The following is a 19840-nucleotide window of genomic DNA, read 5'->3' on the forward strand; positions in this document are numbered from 1 at the left end:
GCTCCTAGCGGAGAGTGACGGGCAGCGCGCCCAATCAGAGGGGAAGGAATCGGCCATATGCAAATGCTACGTCGCGCCGCCGCCGGCGGGGTGTCCCTGAACGCGGGGCGGCCCCGGTGGCGCATGCGCGGGAGTGGACAGGGCGGTCAGAGGCGGCTCCGGGTACCGCCCCCGCTGGGCGGGGCACGGCGCCGCCCCGCCCCCGGCGTGGCCTGACCTTCGCCGGCTGCCGTAGCCGGGGTGCTGGGAAATGGCGGCGGCGGCGGCGGCGGCGGCGCGCGGGGCTGTGGCGGGTCGGTGGCGCGCGGCGGCTGAGGGGAGGCGGGCGGCCATGTCGGGTCGGGGGCTGCCTGTGAAATGGCGGCGCGGGGCGGCATCGCGGGGCGTCTCCTGAGGGTCTGGTTCTCCGCAGGGATCGTGGGTCGCTGGGCCTCGTGGGCCGCCCGCTGCCCCGGCGCGGGGCGCGCTCTCTCCGGTCTCTCCGGCCGGTGCGTCAGGCTGGTGCGGGTACCAGCGGCCGCCCCGCTGTGGAAACCGCGGCTTCTGTGGGGGAGCCTGTCGGGGGGAGGCACCCCCCCGGTCCTCAGCAGGTACGGGCTGCGCCGGTCGAAGGAGGTTCGTATAAAGCGCTTTGAAAGGCTTCCTGGGCTGCTTTTTACTCTAGCAAACCGATCTCTCTTTTAGCCCCAAATCTCCCACTTATCTTAAGCGTAATGCTTGAAGCGGGACCTAAAACGGAGTATACTCCGCAGGCATAGGCTTTGCAAACAGCCTTGTAATCGGCACTGTTCTTCTTGCTGATAATTAATATTCTAAAAGTAATTCCTGAATGCCAGTAACAGCTGAATGTTTGCTCTTGAGTGTTTAACCACCTTTAGTAGATGGAAAAAGCTGTTCTGTGTGGGATAATAACTTTGAGATTAATTTTGACTATAGTTCCGCACTGCAGTTAGCATTCACACGTACGCGCTCGTTAAGTGGTGTGCTGTAATGTTAGCCGAGTTCTTGTTAACCTTCCAACAAGCCACAGCCACTTGTGATTTCTCTGTGTGTGGAAAATCCAGTGATTACTTTTAGAAAAAGATGTTTCATTCCTGTTCTTTTTTTTTTTCCCCGCCCTGTTTCTGGGGTGGTTTTTAGTGTCACATCTCTACTTCCAAGTATACTTCAACAGCCAGTGAGGACTCTCACTTACTGTAGCTTACGGAATGGGAAGAGGAAAACCGTGAAGGCTGTTGTCGATAGGTTTCTCCGGCTGCACAATGGCCTTTGGGTTAGGAGAAAGGTAAGGACTTTTCTTCGTGATAAAAGCGTGTTCTTTACAATCAGTGGACTAATTGTTTTCCTTCCATTACAGGGCAGTAGCTAGTATGGAAGTTTAAAAAAGCTCTGTAGAGACACTCCCATCTTCCTGACAGTGGGGAATTTGTCCTGGTTTGCTTATCAGTATTGCTGTACATAGGTATTTGCACTGACCCACTTAAATGTCTTTTGTGTATTTTCTTCTGACAGGCTGGTTATAAGAAGAAACTGTGGAAGAAGTCAGCCGCCCAGAGAAAGCGTTTGAGAGAGCTGGTGGTGTGCACTAGAACGCAATGTAAACTCCTTGACAAAATGACCACTTCCTTCTGGAAAAGAAGAAATTGGTACGTTGATGATCCCTACCAGAAGTATCATGATCGCACGAATCTTCGTGTGTAGAAATCTTGGTTTCATTTTTGCATATCTCTAGGAAAGAGGTGGTGCTACATGTCATATGGTCTGAATTTTAGAACATAAATCTGTAATACCTGTTGCTTTTCTAAATAAACATATGCATATCATCTGATCAGAATTGTGAGTATCAGTGCCCAAAATAAAGGAATATTCAAGATCATCTTGAGCTGCAATTGGTATTTTACTTAGCAGAGGTCAAGCTGGTCACCTACATGTTCTGATGTCTGTTGGTTTCCTGTGGTTGTGTGTAACATGCGTACATGGATGAATAGTCTAAACATTACTAAAAGTGAATAATTCAACATATTTAATCTTAAAATTTTTAAAAGAAACACACTTAAATAACCCCAGGATATATTTTGCTGTGCCCATACTTATTGGTAGGTCACTGAATGGAGTCTCCTTGGGGAAGGGGAGAAAGGAGAGCAGGGTCTGTTTCAGTATTGCTGCCTGTCACAGTACCAGATAAACTGTTGCCATATCTCCATGCTAGAGAGCATAGGAAAAAAAAAAAACCAAAACAGCGTTTCATGGCTACATGCAGTTTTTATAACTGATGTAAAAATGTATTAGCCACCAAACTTCATTACAGGACTCACATTTTGTATCCTGTGTTGGTTTTTGAGTAGTAGAACATATTCTTTGGGTCCTACACTATACCCTCCAGCAGTCAATTCTGAGTATTTTCTTGTTTTTAGTCTTTAAGACTAATTATACCTCACACTGATCACATGTATATATGGAGCAAAACCAAGGATTTATCATAGGGTCCCTTTGAAGTGTACAATGCAACTAGTCTCTGGTTTCGCTAAGGGCTAGACAGGAGGTTTTCTCTACAAAGCGGATGCTCCAGCAAGTGTATGAAAAGCAGTTGCTTCTAGCAGTAGCTTCAAAAGGTTCACTAATAATTAACCCATTATTAAGCAGATAGTCCCTGGTTGTCAGCTCCGGAGCCACCTGCATAGCAAGAGATGGTTTGCTGTACAAGGCTGTAGCGTTTCAATGAATTCACTAGTTACTCAGAGTGTTCAGTAGCTGTATTTTTTTTTTTTCCAGCTCATAATACAGAAAGAAGTTCTGAAGGACATGCAGCACTTAGTGAATACATCTATATACAGTCAGCCAGAATTGAGATAAAAATAATACAGTGATCAAAGTAATTATTCTGGCCTGCCAGATACATTGAACAGACTAAAGATGTTTTCTTTTTTCTTCTTTTTTTTTTTAAAGAAAAGATTAAGACTTTATTCAAGATGTATATCAAGCAGTATAACAAAACCAGCAAAACATCAACCTTTGGAATACTGTTGTAGTGGCCATCCTTGTGAGGCATTAAGTGTACCATTTCATCACAGATCTTTTCTACCGATCACGGGAAAGAAATCACATGAAGTGCACAATTATGATCCTTAAGTAGTTTAAACGCAAATCCCAACGTAGTGTTCTCTGCTATTTCAAATATGGTGCTAGATGCAAAACGGGTACCCAAAACAAACAGCAAAAAGGAGACTGTGATTAATGAGCATTTGGTCACAAGCACAAGGGTTTCATCACTACATGAGAACACTTACTTCAGAGAGCAGTCAGAGGCAGCAGGTTGTTTACATGAGGCTAGGGAGCATTGCACCTCTCCAAGCAGCTTTCTCCCTCTCAATAGGAATAAATAATCCGATTCTCCTTTCCTTCTGTGCTGGGTTTGCACTTACTTACACAATTTAGGTTAGTGTGGGATTAATTCCAAGGTGACAGTGATACGCATGAAGTCTGTCTTGTCTATATTTGATGTGATCCTGATTCAGCAATTGGCGATGGCTGTAACTGCGCTGACACTGGCCCCTATAACAAGAAAGGAAGCATGGAGGACTGCACTGAGCTGCTCTAAGCATATTCTCCTCATAATGAAGGTGAATTCATGGTAAATGGGTGAGGTAATTCACTGGCCCGTTTTCCACGGACCATCTTCAGCTGCAGTTTCCCTTCCCTCAGCCTCAATTTTACTTGCTCGAAATAATGCAAGTTTCACTTCAGCCTTGTGCTGCGTAAAGGCTGTATTTTCTAGGGCTGGCCTGTTCCTGTCACGGTTACACTCTCCAGGCCATCTCTGCAAAGTCAGGAGGTGCCTGCCTGCCCTACAGTACCGGTTGTAGAGGCCAGCTGCCTGAAAAGGCCCCCAAACCAGGTTCTTCTTACTTAAGCCAGATCTGTCGCTACTTTAAACCATCAGCTGGAGGATTGCTTGCTTTTAGGAGGAGTAATCTGCAAGCTGTTAGCCGGCTTGCACCCTCAGAGCCTGAGCTGGGCGGCAGCTGAGAGTTGCACCCCATCAACACACACCTAAGAAGCCACCACCACCATCCGTGCGTCCTCTCTTTGCTCGAGTCCTGCAAACTCTCGTTTGCCAGGAGGGGTCAGCATCAGCGCAGGAAGGCAACTCGCTGCATCGGGCTTCTTCCTTGGCAGAGGCTCAAGAGAAAAACTGGAACAAAAGACTCCATGTCTGGTGTTTACACTGAATGAACGCAAGTAGCCAAAGAGTGAAATGACAGACTCGGGGCAACACCTGTAAACAACCTGTGTGAGGAAGATGAGGAATCAAAAGCAAATGACCGTTCTCTTCTGTATACAGAACACTACAGCACTAAGTGTACGTGGTTAGGCATTCACATTCCTTGTCTATCTATACACAAATATACAGCTCAGTTGATAAATTAATACATTTTTGCCAGAGATATGAAAAGGTTTATTTTCTCATTTATACAGTGAATGTTTTGAGAGATATAAGGCAACTCCCTTGTCAACAATTTCACCTCAGCACTTAAGAAATGCTAAACAGTCAAGTTTACAGTAAAACAGCAGATTAGACGCACATTTAATAATTTTAGTGAGAATCAATGTTAATACAGCATGTCTGAGAATAGAATTTGTCAGATGTTATGTAGCTCTATGTTGTCGGGTTTTTTGGCATAATTGAGTGCAAACTTGTCAGCTTCTTTTTTATCTTATGGCAGCCCATTGCATAGCAGGGAAACGTAGCTTGCTTGCAACAGGATTTTATTTTCTGCTAACACTGCAGGCAGTTGTTCTATTTCTTTTTCACGTTTGCCAAAAGAAATCAAATAAACTCTAAATCTGCTTAAAAACAAAACACACAAGCTTAGCTCCTCAAAGCTTTTGCCGAGTATCTTCCAAGGACTGACTCTTCTGTAACTGCTATTTAGACAGGTTTGTTGTTTTTTCTTTTTTTCAATTTACTTTCTGAAGACTTTTTCCTTCTTAGCCATTGCAAAATATGATTGAGTTAGCACGTGTAAAGGAAATAAAATTCTCAGGTAATGAGGCCAAATATTGTGGCAGACACAGGAAATACCTGCTTGCTTTTTCCACTTCCTAGCCAGGTCAGATAAACATTTGTGTGTGCGTGTAATTTATTTCTCTCTTCCCCACATATGTAGGAAGCTCTGGGGGAAACCTCAGGGATCCATCAGGCAGGGACAGCTGGGCTATCGATGCATACCTGGCAGAGAAAAGGTTTCAAAGGCCACTTCAGATTTATCTCTGAGCCTGATACACTCCAGCCGGCTGTTGGCATCCTGGACTGCTGCACCTGAACTAGATTAACAGTACTGTTCATCATCAAGCCTGTGTACTGATCCATTAGTAATGGCATGTTCTACATAATGCTAAATGTTTTTCTAGTCTATGTGACAGATCCAAGAGCAAACACAAAGGGCCACGTAATTAATTTATGTGTGAATCTCACATGCTCAACACTTACAAGAGACACCAACTTGAAGCACAAATACACAAACCCTACCACGTCTTCCTCTTCTTTTATATTTCTCATTTATATATGGATACAAATACACCACTCCATCTGGTTCTTGTGGTTCTAACCAAACTCCACGCTACAGGCAAAACTCCAGGCTTCAAAAAGCAGCTCAGACCCAGCGTCCTGCTCTGCTCATGCAAGTAAAACCGCAGCACCTCACCAGGAAAGCAGAGCGCTGGGACTGACACTGTTGCAGGCAGGGGAGAAAGGTGTGCTTCCCCCTCGAAGTGCATCACTAAAGCAATTCTAACTTCTGTCGCTGCAGCTAGTACAAGCCTGGCTTGCTTACCCTTTAAAACTGGCAGTAGATCACCTGCCACAAGCAATACGATCAAGTTCTTCTAGCTGCCATCATTTTCCACACAATACTCTCCTGGCTCAGGCTGATCAAAATTAAGACTCCCCCTTCATTACATCATTGAAACCATATGTTTTCTCTTGCACATCTCTTCCTCATCCTCTGTAAGTGGTTCTGTCTCTATGGTTTTAGCACAAGGATTTTCTCAGAACAGGTGATTTACTTGCAGAAAGAGAAACAGAGTTGCAGCTCAGCTTTTGCTAATGAATCTTGGACATGTTGTACAGTCAAAGTACTTTGACATTTGTTACATCATTCACAGTCTTGAGGAGGAAGGGAGGAAAGAGAAATCCATGGCTTCTGCAAATCCACTTCATTAATGATAAAGCCATAAATAAATACACCGTCAATGTATCATTATGAGTAACTGATTATTTTTGTTTCCACTGTGCATTCACAGAGCTAGAGCTATGCAGACACAAATGAGACTTGTAAATGTACAGCCTTACAGGATTAGCGTGAGTGGGTGTACACTCTGCAAACGAAACAAGGACTCTTAACCTGCAGGTGTCTGCCAGACTGTCCTACCCACATCACGGACAAATGCAAGAAGCATGTAACAGAAGGATACAGAGAGAGGAAAGAGAAAGGCCATGTCTACAATGCTGTACATCAAAGCACATCCATCCCACTGCTGTTTCCTACATTATTAACGAGTAGCTCTTTAAGGCAGAAGAGAGACATTCTGTGGATCTTGGTGCTATTGGCTCATTGCACTCACATTGTTTCAGTGGCAGAGGACGAGGTACTTTTCTTCCTGAAGCGAGGTCTAAGGGTCCTAGGCGGTGCCTGCAGAAAAGCAAGAGAAAACTTCAGTGGCATAATAGGAAATGTTTTTTCTTTCCTTAAAACTCACCCATCTTTGTGGCACCTCTTCAGGCATGAAGTAGTGGAGAAGCAGATCTTGGCCCCGTAGATCACTAATGAATGACCAGCCGAAGACTGGTTTAAGAAACCTGTTGTAGTCCTTTACCCAGGTTACACCAACACCTTCCCCTCTGGCACTTGGTTAGAGGTGTGGCTAAAGATTGCTAATAACATAACTGTCAAAGGAGGCAGGACAAATTGGTGTCATTTACAGCAGCTCCTGGATCAAGAGAGCAAACTGGTGGTAGGAAGCCAGCTCTGGTGTCTCCCAGCCCACCCTGCGCTGTCCAATCCAGCCGCAGCCCCTCTGAGGGTACAGCTCGTTGGGGCATTACAAAGCTGAAGGGGTCCCCAAGGTAAAACACACTGGGCCTGTTAATTCTCACAAGGCAGAACTCTTTTAAAGATCAGCCTTTTGCTTGGGAGACAGGCCAGACAAAATCCGTTGAAATTATTTTAGAAGCCAACTATTGCAATTCTGCCTTGCAGTCAGCTGATGCAGAGAGCTTTAAAAGGAGCCCTGAACACCCAGGAGGAGCCAGACCAACATCATGAAATTGGTTTACTATGATTAGCCCTGTTCTCCCGACTGAGACAGAAACTAGTTAGACTAGCAAACAAAAAAAACCTCAAACCACCCTAATCTGCAGTGCATACTTCTCTCAGAAGAGCTTTGGCATGGCATTGTGTCTTGCGAGCTTCACAAAAAGAAATGGTTACCAGATGTTGCGGAGGAGCACAAATTCTCAGTGTGGAAGCTTGTCATAACACCATGTAACACTGCAAGGCCTGGTGAGCTCTTCTACTCCATTTACATAAATATCCAAAGTCTTGTTTTCTTTAACAGCATCAACCTATTTACCTGTAAGACTCTGACAGAATCTCACCATTCATAAGTGAGGATTTTGTCATTTGTATTTTATAGGACTTTCAAACCCAAGATCATGCTGTGTTTCTGCATTCCCATGATGCAGTGAAGTATAAATATTCATATAGCTAAGGAACTGCAGCATGGCGAGGTTTTGTTTAGACTCCATCTAAATCTCCATCTCTTCTAGCTTGCCCATAAACCAAAGTAGTTTCTAGCAGAGATGGGATTAATCCAACACCTCACCCCATCTTCCACGCCTGAAATCTTACCCCAAGCTGCCACTGCAAATCCCCAAAAGCACAACAGACCTGGATGGGATGGCTGCACCCAGAAAGGCACAGCTGGAGGAGAAGAGCTGAGGAAGAAAGCTGCTACGCATGGCAGCCAGGGATCCTGCACCACACCAGACTCCATAGCTGCTGGCTCAGAGTCGCTATCTGTAAACCAGGAGCCCTGGGACACAGCCGGACAACTAGAGCAGTACCTCCTGTAGCTTGGAAGAAGGCTGCTCTTTGGGAAGCCACATGGCTCTTAAAGCAAACCAGCCATCAATTGCACAGTAAAGACTCTTACATCAGAAATTAATAGATCTGCCTCCTTTGGGAGGCCACTAGACAGCTCTGAGAGTAGCTAGAGAGGCTGCATCTTTCCACAGTAAGAACAAAGCAGCCCAGCTTTTGGTGAGAGCCTCTAGAAGCAGGACAACCCACCAGGAGGACATACAACTGCTAACCAAACCACACTGCTCCTGCTCCCTCACACTGAGCAAAGGGGAGGGTGGAACAAACCCAGCTCCCCCATGGTGGAGATCTCCCAGCTCAGATCTGAGAGCTGCTGGCTGTGGCTCCATCCCCCCTGCCCAGATCTGGAAGGAGTCTTTGCCTACAGCATCTCCCATGGAGGTTTTTTTTCCTCCACAACAAAAGGTTGCTAAAATGGCTTTTGGCAAACCACATTGTGAGATCTGCATCTCCTTTAGTTCTTTTGTTTCCATGAAGCAACTTAAAGTATACTTGTTAATACAGTGCCTGATTCAAAAACATATCGAAGTCATGAAGGAAGAACGACTGCTGGTTTCAGTGGGGTTTGGTTAGGTGTGAACTCAAGCGAGAAGGACTGGGCTCTGAACTGTGAGCGCTCTGGCCCTGGGTGCTGGCTGTTCTCACCATAGCTACCCTGCCTTGGGGGTGAGAATATATTTTCCCCTACAGACATGAAAAATCAACTAGCAGTTGATATCCAAAGCATCTCACCCAAATACCTTCACATTAGCACATGGTTTACAGCTAGTTCCAAGTTTTCCAATTCAGATCCAGCTCCGAAGCCCTGTATAATGATTATCTCCACAGGCACAAATTCAGACCTCTTTCAGGAAATCCACACATGCAAAAAAGTGAGCGAACCCATAGCAAGACCCACCCTTGAAAGACCCAAAATGTATTGTTTGGACTCAGTGTTTTTAGACCAAAGAGAGATGTTCACTCAGTTGAAGATTCAAGGAATGTCATGGAAGGAGGATCCTTGACAATATGGAAGTACCTCAAGGGGTTGATCCTTCTTTTTGGGCCTTTTGTTCATGGATTCACAATCCAATGAATCGTTCTCTTCATCATCTGAGAACACAGAGCTTTTTGTTTCACAGTTTGCCTCAGGTGGCTTTTCATACTTATTGTCCACACCTATTTAACATGGCCATTTACAGTCTAAACGTGAAGACAAAGCATGAGGAAATCAGTGATGGTTTGATTCACACTCTGCCAAATGCCACCTCACTGCAAAGCCATGCATCTTCCAGGGATTAATAGGCAGAAGGTTCACACATCACACTCTAGTAATAGCAGCTGTGGGGTTAGAAAACAGAAGGCTCTTGTTTATGAAGCCATTATAAGCTCTATTTGGATTGGTTTACATAGAATTGAGACTAAATTCACAGCCTCTGATGTTCTGGAGGTTGACGCTAGAAAGAGATTTTTTTGCTTGGTTGGTTCAGGGATAAATAAAATAGCCGATTTCTTGAATCGCTGGTTCCATTCCTAGCTCCTGCATCTGCTGATTCCAGAAAGTGTATCCTCTAGAAGACACCAAATGAGTGTTGAAACCCCCTGGTCAGTATAGAGAGCGCTGCCTGGGATGCAGAAATATGAAGCACAGCAGCACTAATAGACTTGAAGCTGAGAGAGCTCAAGCCAAGCACCCAGTCTGAGATCCACTGAAGTTAACCAAAAGCTTCACCAGGCACTGAATGGACCCTCAGCAACTGGGTATGTTGCTGCAAGACCAGAGAGGGGAAAAGTCTCTCTTCTGTCACTCTGGAGTAAATCTTATGGAGCATTAACTCCACTGATGGATCTGAAGGCAGATTATGGCCCCATTGTTATCAATTAATATGTATAATATGATTGAAATAACCAGGGAGCTTCTAAAGTCCTGTTTACAACCCCCACCAGTTAATATTTAAAATAGGGAAACAATAACTAGACATGATTTAGGGTTTAGGAACTAACTACTAGACAATGGGGCTTTATGCTTATGTCAGAAATGGTAATGGATTGTGGTCTGGTCAATAAACCTTGAAGAACCGCTTGGAACTGCCAAGATTAGGGAAGAAGTAGGTAAAAGGTAATTCCTACAGGGGGAGATTGGGACCACCGACTCATTGACTACCTACTCAAATGATACCACCTACTCAAAAGAAGACAATGAGGGAGGAAGACAGAGTCTGCGCACTAATTTACATGATGGGTGAAGAAGAAAGAACCAATCATTAAGGAAAATAATAATGAATATGTATTAGTTAAGTGTATAAATGTGAGGATTTTTGAGACAAGGGTGTGCTGTCTTGAGACAGGCACCCATTCATGCGCATCAATGAAATTAATTTGAAAATACCTTGACTCTGTGTGTTACTGGCTTGCACACCGGGTAAATGGACCCTGTTTGTGGGACACCACCATGACTACAGACCACGAACGTCTGCTTGGTGGTTCTTATCCTTATAACTTAGGGCATGAACTTTATGGGACTGGTCATGTTGCACAACACAATCCATTTGCTGCCTTAAATCCGGACAGTGAAGCAAGACGGTATTTTTAATGGACAGTCCAAAGCAAGAGGCACAGAAGAGGACACCCAGCATGACCAAGCTTTCTGCATCTCCACAGTTTCTTATCAGCAGGGCTGGAGCTTTCTCTGTTTAACCGATAATTAGGCTTTTTTCATTCTGAAACATGTCAGGAGTGGAAGTGTTTGCTGTTTAGATGGCATTAATCACAATTATTGGCTCTATACTTACACTGTTGTATGAACACACATAGAAATAATGCTCTGTGCTTCTTGTCTCAGCCTGACTGGAAGGCTCTGCTGGACCAAAGACTAAAACCCAAAGACTAAAACCAAAGAGGATTCTTAAACATCTAATACTTATTAATCCATTTAGATTCTTAAAGCATAAAAGAACTGAATTCTCCCACAGCTCTTTCAGTCGGGTAACAGAGAGACAAAGGGAAAGTGATTTGGCTACAGCAACACCATGAGTCACGAGCAGGTCACTGGGGCTCTCTCCAGTGCCAAATTCAAGTCAGCAGCTAAACGCTCTCAGCCCTTGCGTTCAGTGCACAGGATGCGGCTGCTGCTCAAGAGAGCGGTGCACACCATCCTCTGGCCACTGACCCTGTGTTTCTACCACTTTATCACCATTTGTATGGACAGGCTGAAAGACACTATCACAGGTTTCCAGGAAGAGCTGGAAGGTGACTTTTTTCCCAGCTATACTGAAAATGCTGATAGTAATGTTGCAGAGAGGCCCAGGATAATGCTGAATTGGGTTTTTTTTCTACATATGACTATAGCGTTAAGACTACACTGTGGAGAAAATTAAATATTCTCTAGACCACACGGCAAAACAGTACAGGAACATTTTATTTTAATTACTATTTTATTCTTCCACTTGGGAAGTGAGCTACCCAGGAGGAGCCTAGCTTAGGCCATCTTGGGTGTGGAAGCTGGTCCCTGGCGCCTCTCTAAGCTAACAATAAATGGAGTAAAGTTTGTTTTAAACACTGTTTGTTCAGCAAAACCTGAGCCAAGCATGCCCAAATCTGCAGCCTGGAAGCCAAGTACTGCCCCCAATTCATATGACTGCTCCCAGCTGCCCTCTTCCCCGGAGGTCCCCCAGATGTCGACTGCAGGCTGGAATTTAGGCAGTTTGTTTCCAGATAGTAAAAGTGGGTCAGGACTTCTTTCAACTGCCTCACTGAGGTTTGCACAGTGGCCCGACACCACAACTCCAGCCACGTGCCACTGTGAGGAGACAAGGGCTTTCCCCGGGAAAAGAGGACTTCAAATGGGACAGGATGGAGGGGTGTTGGCGAACCAGAATTTGAGCATTCAGTGACCAGAGTGCAGAGACACTGGCTGCTGAAGCTGAGAGCATACAGGATCAGGCAAATGTGCCCTGCTCCCTTTCTCCTCCAGCCAGCTGCTCTGCTGTGAAAGGAGACAGAAGGAACTGTCAGCCCTGATAACGCTCCCATGAATCCCATGTTTTTCCAGCATACGTTGCTTTCTCCATTATTCTCTCTCTTGAATTGGGTGCTGGGTGAAAAAATATCCAGGCAGCTCTGCCGCCTGCATTGCCTGTCTCCATGGCAGGCACAGGAGAGGCACAGCCTCCTGCAGGCTCCTCCGTTCTCCCCATCAGCCTGAGCATCACATCCATGTTCTGGAGCCGCTTCTGTGAAGATCAAGAGGAGAGCTCAGCCTCCAAGCTGGCACATACTGCTTTGACCCTCACAGCAGAGAGATCAGTAAAGTCCACTGGAAGCTGGGCTGACGCCCTCTTCTTCCCTGCTCCATCTCATTGTGAATGAGGCACTGAAAACCAGCCAAATGGGAACCAGTTTTGCTTCAGCCTCACTGAACTGGAAAGGGAAGAAGTGGGTCTATCCCAGGCCTTTCCACTACATTTCTGACCATTGACGAGAGCAGACCTTGAATACACAGGGCCCTTTCTTTAAGACCCGGAGCAAGAAGGGAGGATTCCCTGCCCATCCTGCCTCAGGGAGGACAACTCTGTTGTGGGCAATCCCAACCTCCTATTGATCTGGGGTGCCAGACTTTGTCCCACGTTTGTGGAAGCATTACGCTGTTGTGGGACTGGAGGCAACTCATCTCTGAAGGGCTGCTGCTGTGTGAGCGCTGACTCTGAAGCTGTTTTTTCTGTGAATAGGGTGATGACAGGATAAAAAAACCTCATTTTCCTACACCAAAACAGTGAGTCCTCTGCAGGAGAAAATGTAAAGCAGGGGATTAACCAGAATAATAAGCGCACATGTGAGGAATTGGTGAGAAAGGAGATGGAGGCTTAAAGTGAATGGATGGGTTCTGGGACACCAAGGTTTTTTTCTGGAGAAGGAGCAGACCGAGGAGCAAAACACAGTCAGGGATGGCACAGGCTTCTTGAGGACAGCACTTGGCCTCGGGTGACCTCCTGTGTGTTTCTAAGAGCTGTCTTTAGGATCTAAGGCTGTGGGGCCTCAGGCCACTATCAGATGTCCCCAAAGTGGCAGAGCCAGCAGTGTGTACTGCTCCAGGGAAGCAGCTGACAGCCCCAGGGACCATGTCACAATCAGGAGGTGGCTGTGTACAAGCACAGATTGTACGCCAGACCTCTCCTTTGGTGCTCTCGTCTTTGGGAGACTCACTCCCCATCTCAGAGTGGGCTGTGTTTCAGGTGTCTCCACGTCTTACATTTATGGCTCCACACCTTTGCGTGAAGGGGCAGAACTGCTGCAGAAACAGGAGATCAACTGGTGTGCCAGTGCTAAATCTGCTGCTGCCTCTTGCAAATGTCTTTTCAGTATCCAGACCAGATTACACTTCTCTCTTCAGTAAGGCAAGACAAGAGTCTCACTGTAAACAGCCTAAGGAAAGGGACCCCTTAATTCCAGTTCCTAGCATCCTGTCCTAATTCCTTCAAAGGGAACTGATACAGTCAACACATTGTGTGGGAAGCCCTGAAGCTGGGCATATTCCAAGTTAAAGTAGACAGGGTTGGGATCTAAGCTGTTAAATGCACCACAGGGAGCAACCCAGCACAGACAAGGGAAGGTAGGGCCAGATCGTTGTCATCTTTAATCTCTGTGATTCTACATGGGCTAAAAAATCTCACTTGCAAACCTCTTTCTACAGCAACAAATGGGATTCAGTAGCAGGCTGTTTTTTCAGCAATTGCTTTGATTCAGGCTCCGGTCTATGCTGCTATGTAAATTCAGAGTAACTCCCATGGATTTTCATGAGTACAATTGAGGTCAGGACATGGCCCACTCTAACTACAGATGAGCAAATCACTTTGATCTAGATCCTCTGAAAAATTTGGACACTTAAATACAGTTACAGTGGGAATCAGGCACCCCAATACCTTTGAGAGAAGCTTCACCCCCCCCTTACTTTGCTGGGCACAATACTTCTTCCTCCCATCACTGTAATTCCTCGGGAGCAAAGGGGAAAACCACTGTCACAAACTACACAAGCCAGAAGCAAGGTATTGTATTATTGTAATGGAAGGTAAGGTCACACCAAAGCTAAGCCTTTCCAGGGGATAGTTCCTATAAAGAGGTTTGCACACCACTTCATAAGAGCAAGAGAACACATATTTATTATACGATGGCCATCAGCTTCTTTTCCCTGCAACAAAGATAAATTTGCCATCATTTCCAAAAGACATTGATCCAAGTCATGTACTTCCCCAAGAATTTTCATTGCCAAACCAAGAAGTTAGGAGCAGCCAACTCTACCAGCACACACTGCCCAGGAGCCACAAAACAGAGGCAGACATCCTTTCCAAAGCTGAAGTCAAGTGCAACCAAAGCAAACAAGTCTAATCACATCAACAAAGTCATCCGTTAATCAAAATGCATCCCACAAATCATTTAGTTGTTAAGTGCTAGTCTATTCCAAACACCTCAGAAGAAAACTCATGCAATCTGTAACACTTACATCAGAGTCCCATAATATTTACATAGAGAAAAGGAAAGAATAAACTGTTAGGGGAAAACATTTGGGTGTAGAGGGGGAAGGAACATTGTTTCAGAGCACAGAAATCTTTGTCTTTGCTTTCATAATAGCTGTGGCTCAACTGGAGTTTATTAAACAATAATTAATGTTTTAACTGTCTGTTGGTAAAACGCAAATGTACTTGAAGAACCTACTGATTTTCTAGGAAAATTTTTCCTTCCCTGAAATAACCAAAATAAGTATGAAAGTATTTTTAAATACCCAGAGAAAATCCCAAATTGCCATTCAGATGTACTGTTGCAAAGTGATGCAAATCATCCGTGTAAAAATTTGATTCAACATTTAGTAAAGGGAAGTTTTAAGGAACAAAATGCCTAGAGCAATGGAAAGTTGTCGTTTGTTCTTTAGGCTCAATGAGAGAAAGGTTAAAAAAAAATCCCCAGCACAAGAGCTGGAAGCAAAACTGGCTGAGAACAAAAATGAAACCACCTACACCATTTAATTCAATTAGTTCAGAGATACATGAACAGCCCCCTTGATGCAAAGACAATTAGTTTTTTAAGAGTACTTTCCACTGTAACAATCTCACGTGCAATTTGTAGCTTACCACAAAGATGGGGTTGGATATACCTAATATATCAGTAAGGCGATTTGTTTAAAACACAATTAAGTGAATGTCCCATTAAGCTCCTTGCTGAGCTGTACTGCTGATTGTGTGTGATCTGTTACCTTGTCTTCAGGGTGACAACCACATGTAGGAAGAGATCCAATATTATTTTATTGGAAAAACTCCAGGGCCTGGCTTGATGCTGCAACACCTTGTGCATGCCTGACTGAAGGTGTTAGCTAGGCTGACTGTCAGTCACTGCTGAGTTGTAGTTTTTAAGGCGTACACTACTGTGTCAGTCACCACTATAGAGCACAACCTTGTGATGCATACTCAAAAAACAGTCCCATTCATCACTAATGTCCTTGCACATTTCTTACATTGCCTAAGGCTCCTGATCAGCATTTTAGTATTAAATGCCCCCTCAAATACATGCAGCCACAACAGTTCTGATATACAGCTGATTCTTCAATATCTGCTAGATATATTTATTCTCTGCAAGGATTAAAGTTGTTCCCCTCTCTCAGCCATGCCACAGGTCTTTGCAACAGCACCTAGGAGATGTTAGTTGAGAGAATACCACTGAACATAGTATTTGTTACTTTTAAATGCCAGTTCCAAGCAAGGTTGTTTAATATTGACCAGCATTTAAGCATTTACCAGGCACTGCCAAAAGACAAACAGATATCCCTGGAGATTTCCACTCTGTCCTTCCTGAAGGGGAAAAAAGAGCTTTTACGTAATTGTATCGTTGTTCCTTAATGCTGCAGCCTGACTTTCCACAGGCCGTGAACACAGAAGAGAGAAATCAGAAACTTGTGTAAAGACCTGGAAGGAGTTTTGTCAGCAAAGGCCTGCCACTGAACAAGAGCAAGAAGAGCTGGCATAGAAGCTGTCAAGAAGACGTGCTGGAGTATATATAGTGGAACATGCTTGCATTTAGCGATGTTGCCCAGAGCAAAGGAGGATGAATGTCCTGAATTGTGTCAATGCTTTGTCATGTGCAGACCGTGAGGCCAGCTGGAGTGAGCCCACTGAACAGGAAAGAGCTCTTCTGTGAAGCAAACAGCTTCGGCAGCAAAGGAGCCCACCACTGCTGATGGATCTGCTCCGGTACAGGGGGAGCTCACGCTGCACTCAGCCTAGCCTTCGGTCTCTGCATAAATGCACACTCCATGGCACCTGCAGGCCATATCCTCATGAAACCTTCTCTCAGGATATCATCTAGGGAGCAGGATGGGCAGAGTTTTGCTCCCACTGTCCTGTGCTCTCCTAAGAGCTATGGGGGTTTCTGAGTCAGCCAGCGAGAGAAACAATTGAGTTTCACCTGCAAGAGCATTAAGGCAACTGCTCCTACCAAAAAGGCTGCATCATGGCTCTAACCCAGCTTTTAATACTCCTGCTTGAGGTAAGACTTGACTATCTGTCCATTTAGATTACAAACGCTTTGGAAATGAGTACTTTTCATGATTGTACTCTGTAACTGGCTACACAAAAGTTTGCACCGAGGAAAGATGAGTGCCAATAGTTCACGACAACTTAGTCCTAGCTAAACAAACTTAGCTTCTTTCTTCCCCCTGCTTTTTGTGGTGCTGAAAAAATGTGTTCACATTACGTAGTCAGCTCTGTAAGCTAGCAAAGCTGCACTTACAAAGGAGCATTTTAAACGGCAGGCCGTTGTCTGAGAGTGCATTAATGCATTTATTGCCTTGGAGACAGAGAAAGGGCAGCCTGTGGAGACAGAATGAATCCTCTATGAGATAGAGCCTCAGCATATCCCTATTGACATGGTCTAAGGGACTGGATTATGTCAGGGGAAAAAAAATAGTAGAACAAGCCAATCTGAAAGACAGGGCACGCAATTTAAACCAGATCAACGTGACTTTGAGCCCAATTTGTAAACATATTGGACTGATTACTGCTTTAGCACCATTAAATGACTTTCCTAAGATTAACTCATGACTATTAAGCACTTAAGGATTCAGTGATTCTTTTTATAAATAACATTTTGAAGTCAAATCCATAAAATTGGTTTAGGCTAAAATTAGAAGGCTGCTAATAAAATGCACTGTGAATACAAGTGTTTCATGACTGCTTAAACAGATACCACCTTAAACAGGCTTCATTCTCCTGCACAGTGGCACACTCACCCCAAATGTGCTGGTGCAAAGAACCAGAAAAGGACAACAGGGAGGGTGACAAATCAAGTATGATGGCTGGTTTGCCACTAAGCAGTGTGCAAGGAGACAGCGTCAGGCTGGGATCACCAGCCTCCAAGCACTAATGCTGCAGAGGGCTGCATGGCACATCAGGTGCAAGGCAGCGGGGAGGCACAGATGGCTGCAGCATGGTGGCAGCATTGTGATCCTTCAGTCCCTCTGCTGCCGTCCCCAGGTTGATTAGTGTTCAAAATAAACAAAAAGCACATGAGATGAGAAGTAAAGGAGTTACAAAGGTCTTTTGCTTCCCCCAACATGAGATGCTGCCAGTCTGGATTTCTTCTTTCTCCTTAGACAAGCTGCTTGGCAGCCCCATCCTCTGGCATGCTCAAATCAGAGGCCTCCCTCTCCTTTCATCTGCCACTGGGACAAAATGCAGAAGTGATACGGCTCAGCTCTTAGCAACCAAGCTAACTGGTGCAGCATTGAAAAGACCACCGGCAGCTAAACTGTTCACTACACTCCTAAGTTTGTAAACACAATAAACGCTGGGGACAGTGGGGACATTTTTCAAAAATGGCTCTAGCACAGACTGAAGCAGGGAGAGTCTGTTCAACCCTATTTTGTCATACCAGGGTCTGCTACTGGGCTTTGCTATATACCCTGCTCATCCCAAACACAAATGTCCTCTCTACCAACAGAGAAACACAAGCCAATCCTTAGGGAACAGAGCACAACAGGGCTGGGACTGAGGAAGGTTTGCTTGTGCTGCGTTCCTGGTGGTTTTACACCAGCGCTGGGGGATACAGGGCAGAGGAGTTACACTGGTGCAGCAAGAACAGTGGTACATCCTCTAGAACAGAAAGGACTGAACAGAAAGTTTTTCTCCAGATAAACACTCCCCAGCCTTGTGTAACACAGGTCAGTAAGGTGAGAAGCACTGCAATACTTGCCATCAGCACACACAGAGCTCACAAACTCACTCGCAGCCTGGCCTTCCCCTGGTTTTGTTCCCCTGGTGTTAGGAAACCCAATGAGTAAGAGCGGCAGGAGTAAGCTAGGCTGGGGAACGCAGCCATGCCTGAAAGGAAAGCGTGGGTATTGGGGCACAGGAAATCCAGCACTCACCTCTGAGGAGTCGGCATACTGAGCAACATGTGCACACTGAAAGAGGAGCTGAGCATTAGAAACTCATCAGGCTAAGCTACTACCTCTCAGAAAACACTTGGCATCATTTTGAAGTGGACTTCAGGGCTCCCGTATGCATTAAGAGACGACCGTCTCTATTCAGCAGCAAAGAGCACAGACTCAGGAACGTGCCTCACCCCAAGCTATGTGCCCAACGGGTGTTAAGGCTGGGATTACGTACAGCTCCCTGGCTCTGTTCTCAGATCACTAAACAGAAATAACTCCTGACTAGAGGGGCCTGGGAGCGTGGATAAGCAATGGGTAACACAGTGCAAAAGGCTGGATGACAATAAGCACAGGGTGCAATACCGGGACTTGTATTGCTACGTCTGGTTTTTTTTCGGTAGGTTTAGACTTCTACAAGCACTGGTGCAGCCATTCATGCAGCTTTTGAAGGAAAACTATCCACAGATCCCTGATCTTCCTAAATCAGGACCATGCTGAGGAGTCCTGCAGGAATTATATTTTGGTAGAATTGCTGTAAGAATGAAAGCAACCAAGGGAATTGCAGTGCACCCTTCAGTGCAAATGCAAGTGATTCACAGCTGTTCATAGAAGTGTGACCTTTACAGCTTCATTTTGTGGATAGCTTGTGTTCCAGGAAACAGCCTAGAAATAATTTCCAGTTTGAGCCTTCCAATTTAATCCTTACAGTGGCATCAATGACTCCAGACAAAAAAAGCTTTTGGAGAAAAAAAGGATTGAGCTCTGTGTGATTTCTTCAGTCATAATTATCCTGCACTGTAGACACTGAAAGTTCTTCCACAGTTTCACAGTCATTTTAAACCAGCATAAACCAGTGCTGCTGCTGAAAGCAGATGTCCCATTGCCCCTCGCACTCTGGCCTTTACCTTCCTTGTCCTATTGATGATGTCTGGGCTGCTGCTCTCTACCGGCTTAAGGATCTGACCCAGGTCAAGAGCAACCTGGAAGCAAGGAACAGCATTTAACTTGAACCAGCTCCCTGACTGGAGTCAGCGTATATAAATAAGATCTAGACATGTCCAAGGGAAAGGATAGTATGGGGCAGAAGCAAGCAGCTGGAGTGCTGGCTCACATTGGCTGGATGCTGCCATGAAACTATGGCCTTCATATAAAAGAGATGAGTCTCAACCAACCTTAAGAGATATGCTGTGGGTTAAGCCTCTGATTTTACACGGAAGGCAGCTGATCACAGTTTGATGGTTTATTTTCTGAGAGCTCATACAACATATAAATATCGGTTGTTCTT

General features: G+C 45.1%; 2 protein-coding genes across 5 annotated transcripts in view; one reads left to right on the plus strand and one right to left on the minus strand.

Moving 5' to 3' along the window:
* The first annotated feature begins 160 nt into the window (after nucleotides 1-160).
* MRPL35 (mitochondrial ribosomal protein L35) lies at nucleotides 161-1876 on the plus strand. The gene is made up of 4 exons (XM_052780768.1): nucleotides 161-293; nucleotides 413-590; nucleotides 1141-1285; nucleotides 1513-1876. Exons 1-4 carry the CDS (start codon nucleotides 251-253, stop codon nucleotides 1699-1701), a joined length of 555 nt encoding a protein of 184 aa, XP_052636728.1. The 5' UTR covers nucleotides 161-250; the 3' UTR covers nucleotides 1702-1876.
* Nucleotides 1877-2735: 859 nt separating this feature from the next.
* The window catches only part of REEP1 (receptor accessory protein 1), a 71759-nt gene continuing 54654 nt past the window's right edge, over nucleotides 2736-19840 (minus strand). For 2 of the 4 annotated variants that reach the window (XM_052780763.1, XM_052780764.1), the window contains 4 exons: nucleotides 18550-18585; nucleotides 9181-9320; nucleotides 6625-6692; nucleotides 2736-4287 (listed from right to left, as the gene is read on the minus strand). In XM_052780763.1, the coding sequence (XP_052636723.1) occupies nucleotides 4221-4287; nucleotides 6625-6692; nucleotides 9181-9320; nucleotides 18550-18585 (311 nt within the window). In that variant the 3' untranslated portion in view covers nucleotides 2736-4220. Of the gene's footprint in view, nucleotides 6693-9180; nucleotides 9321-18549; nucleotides 18586-19840 lie in introns of all 4 variants that reach the window. The other 2 variants (XM_052780766.1, XM_052780765.1) reach the window with 2 other exon arrangements.

This window comes from Harpia harpyja, chromosome 2 (assembly GCF_026419915.1).
Source record: "Harpia harpyja isolate bHarHar1 chromosome 2, bHarHar1 primary haplotype, whole genome shotgun sequence".
Taxonomy (NCBI): Eukaryota; Metazoa; Chordata; class Aves; order Accipitriformes; family Accipitridae; genus Harpia; species Harpia harpyja.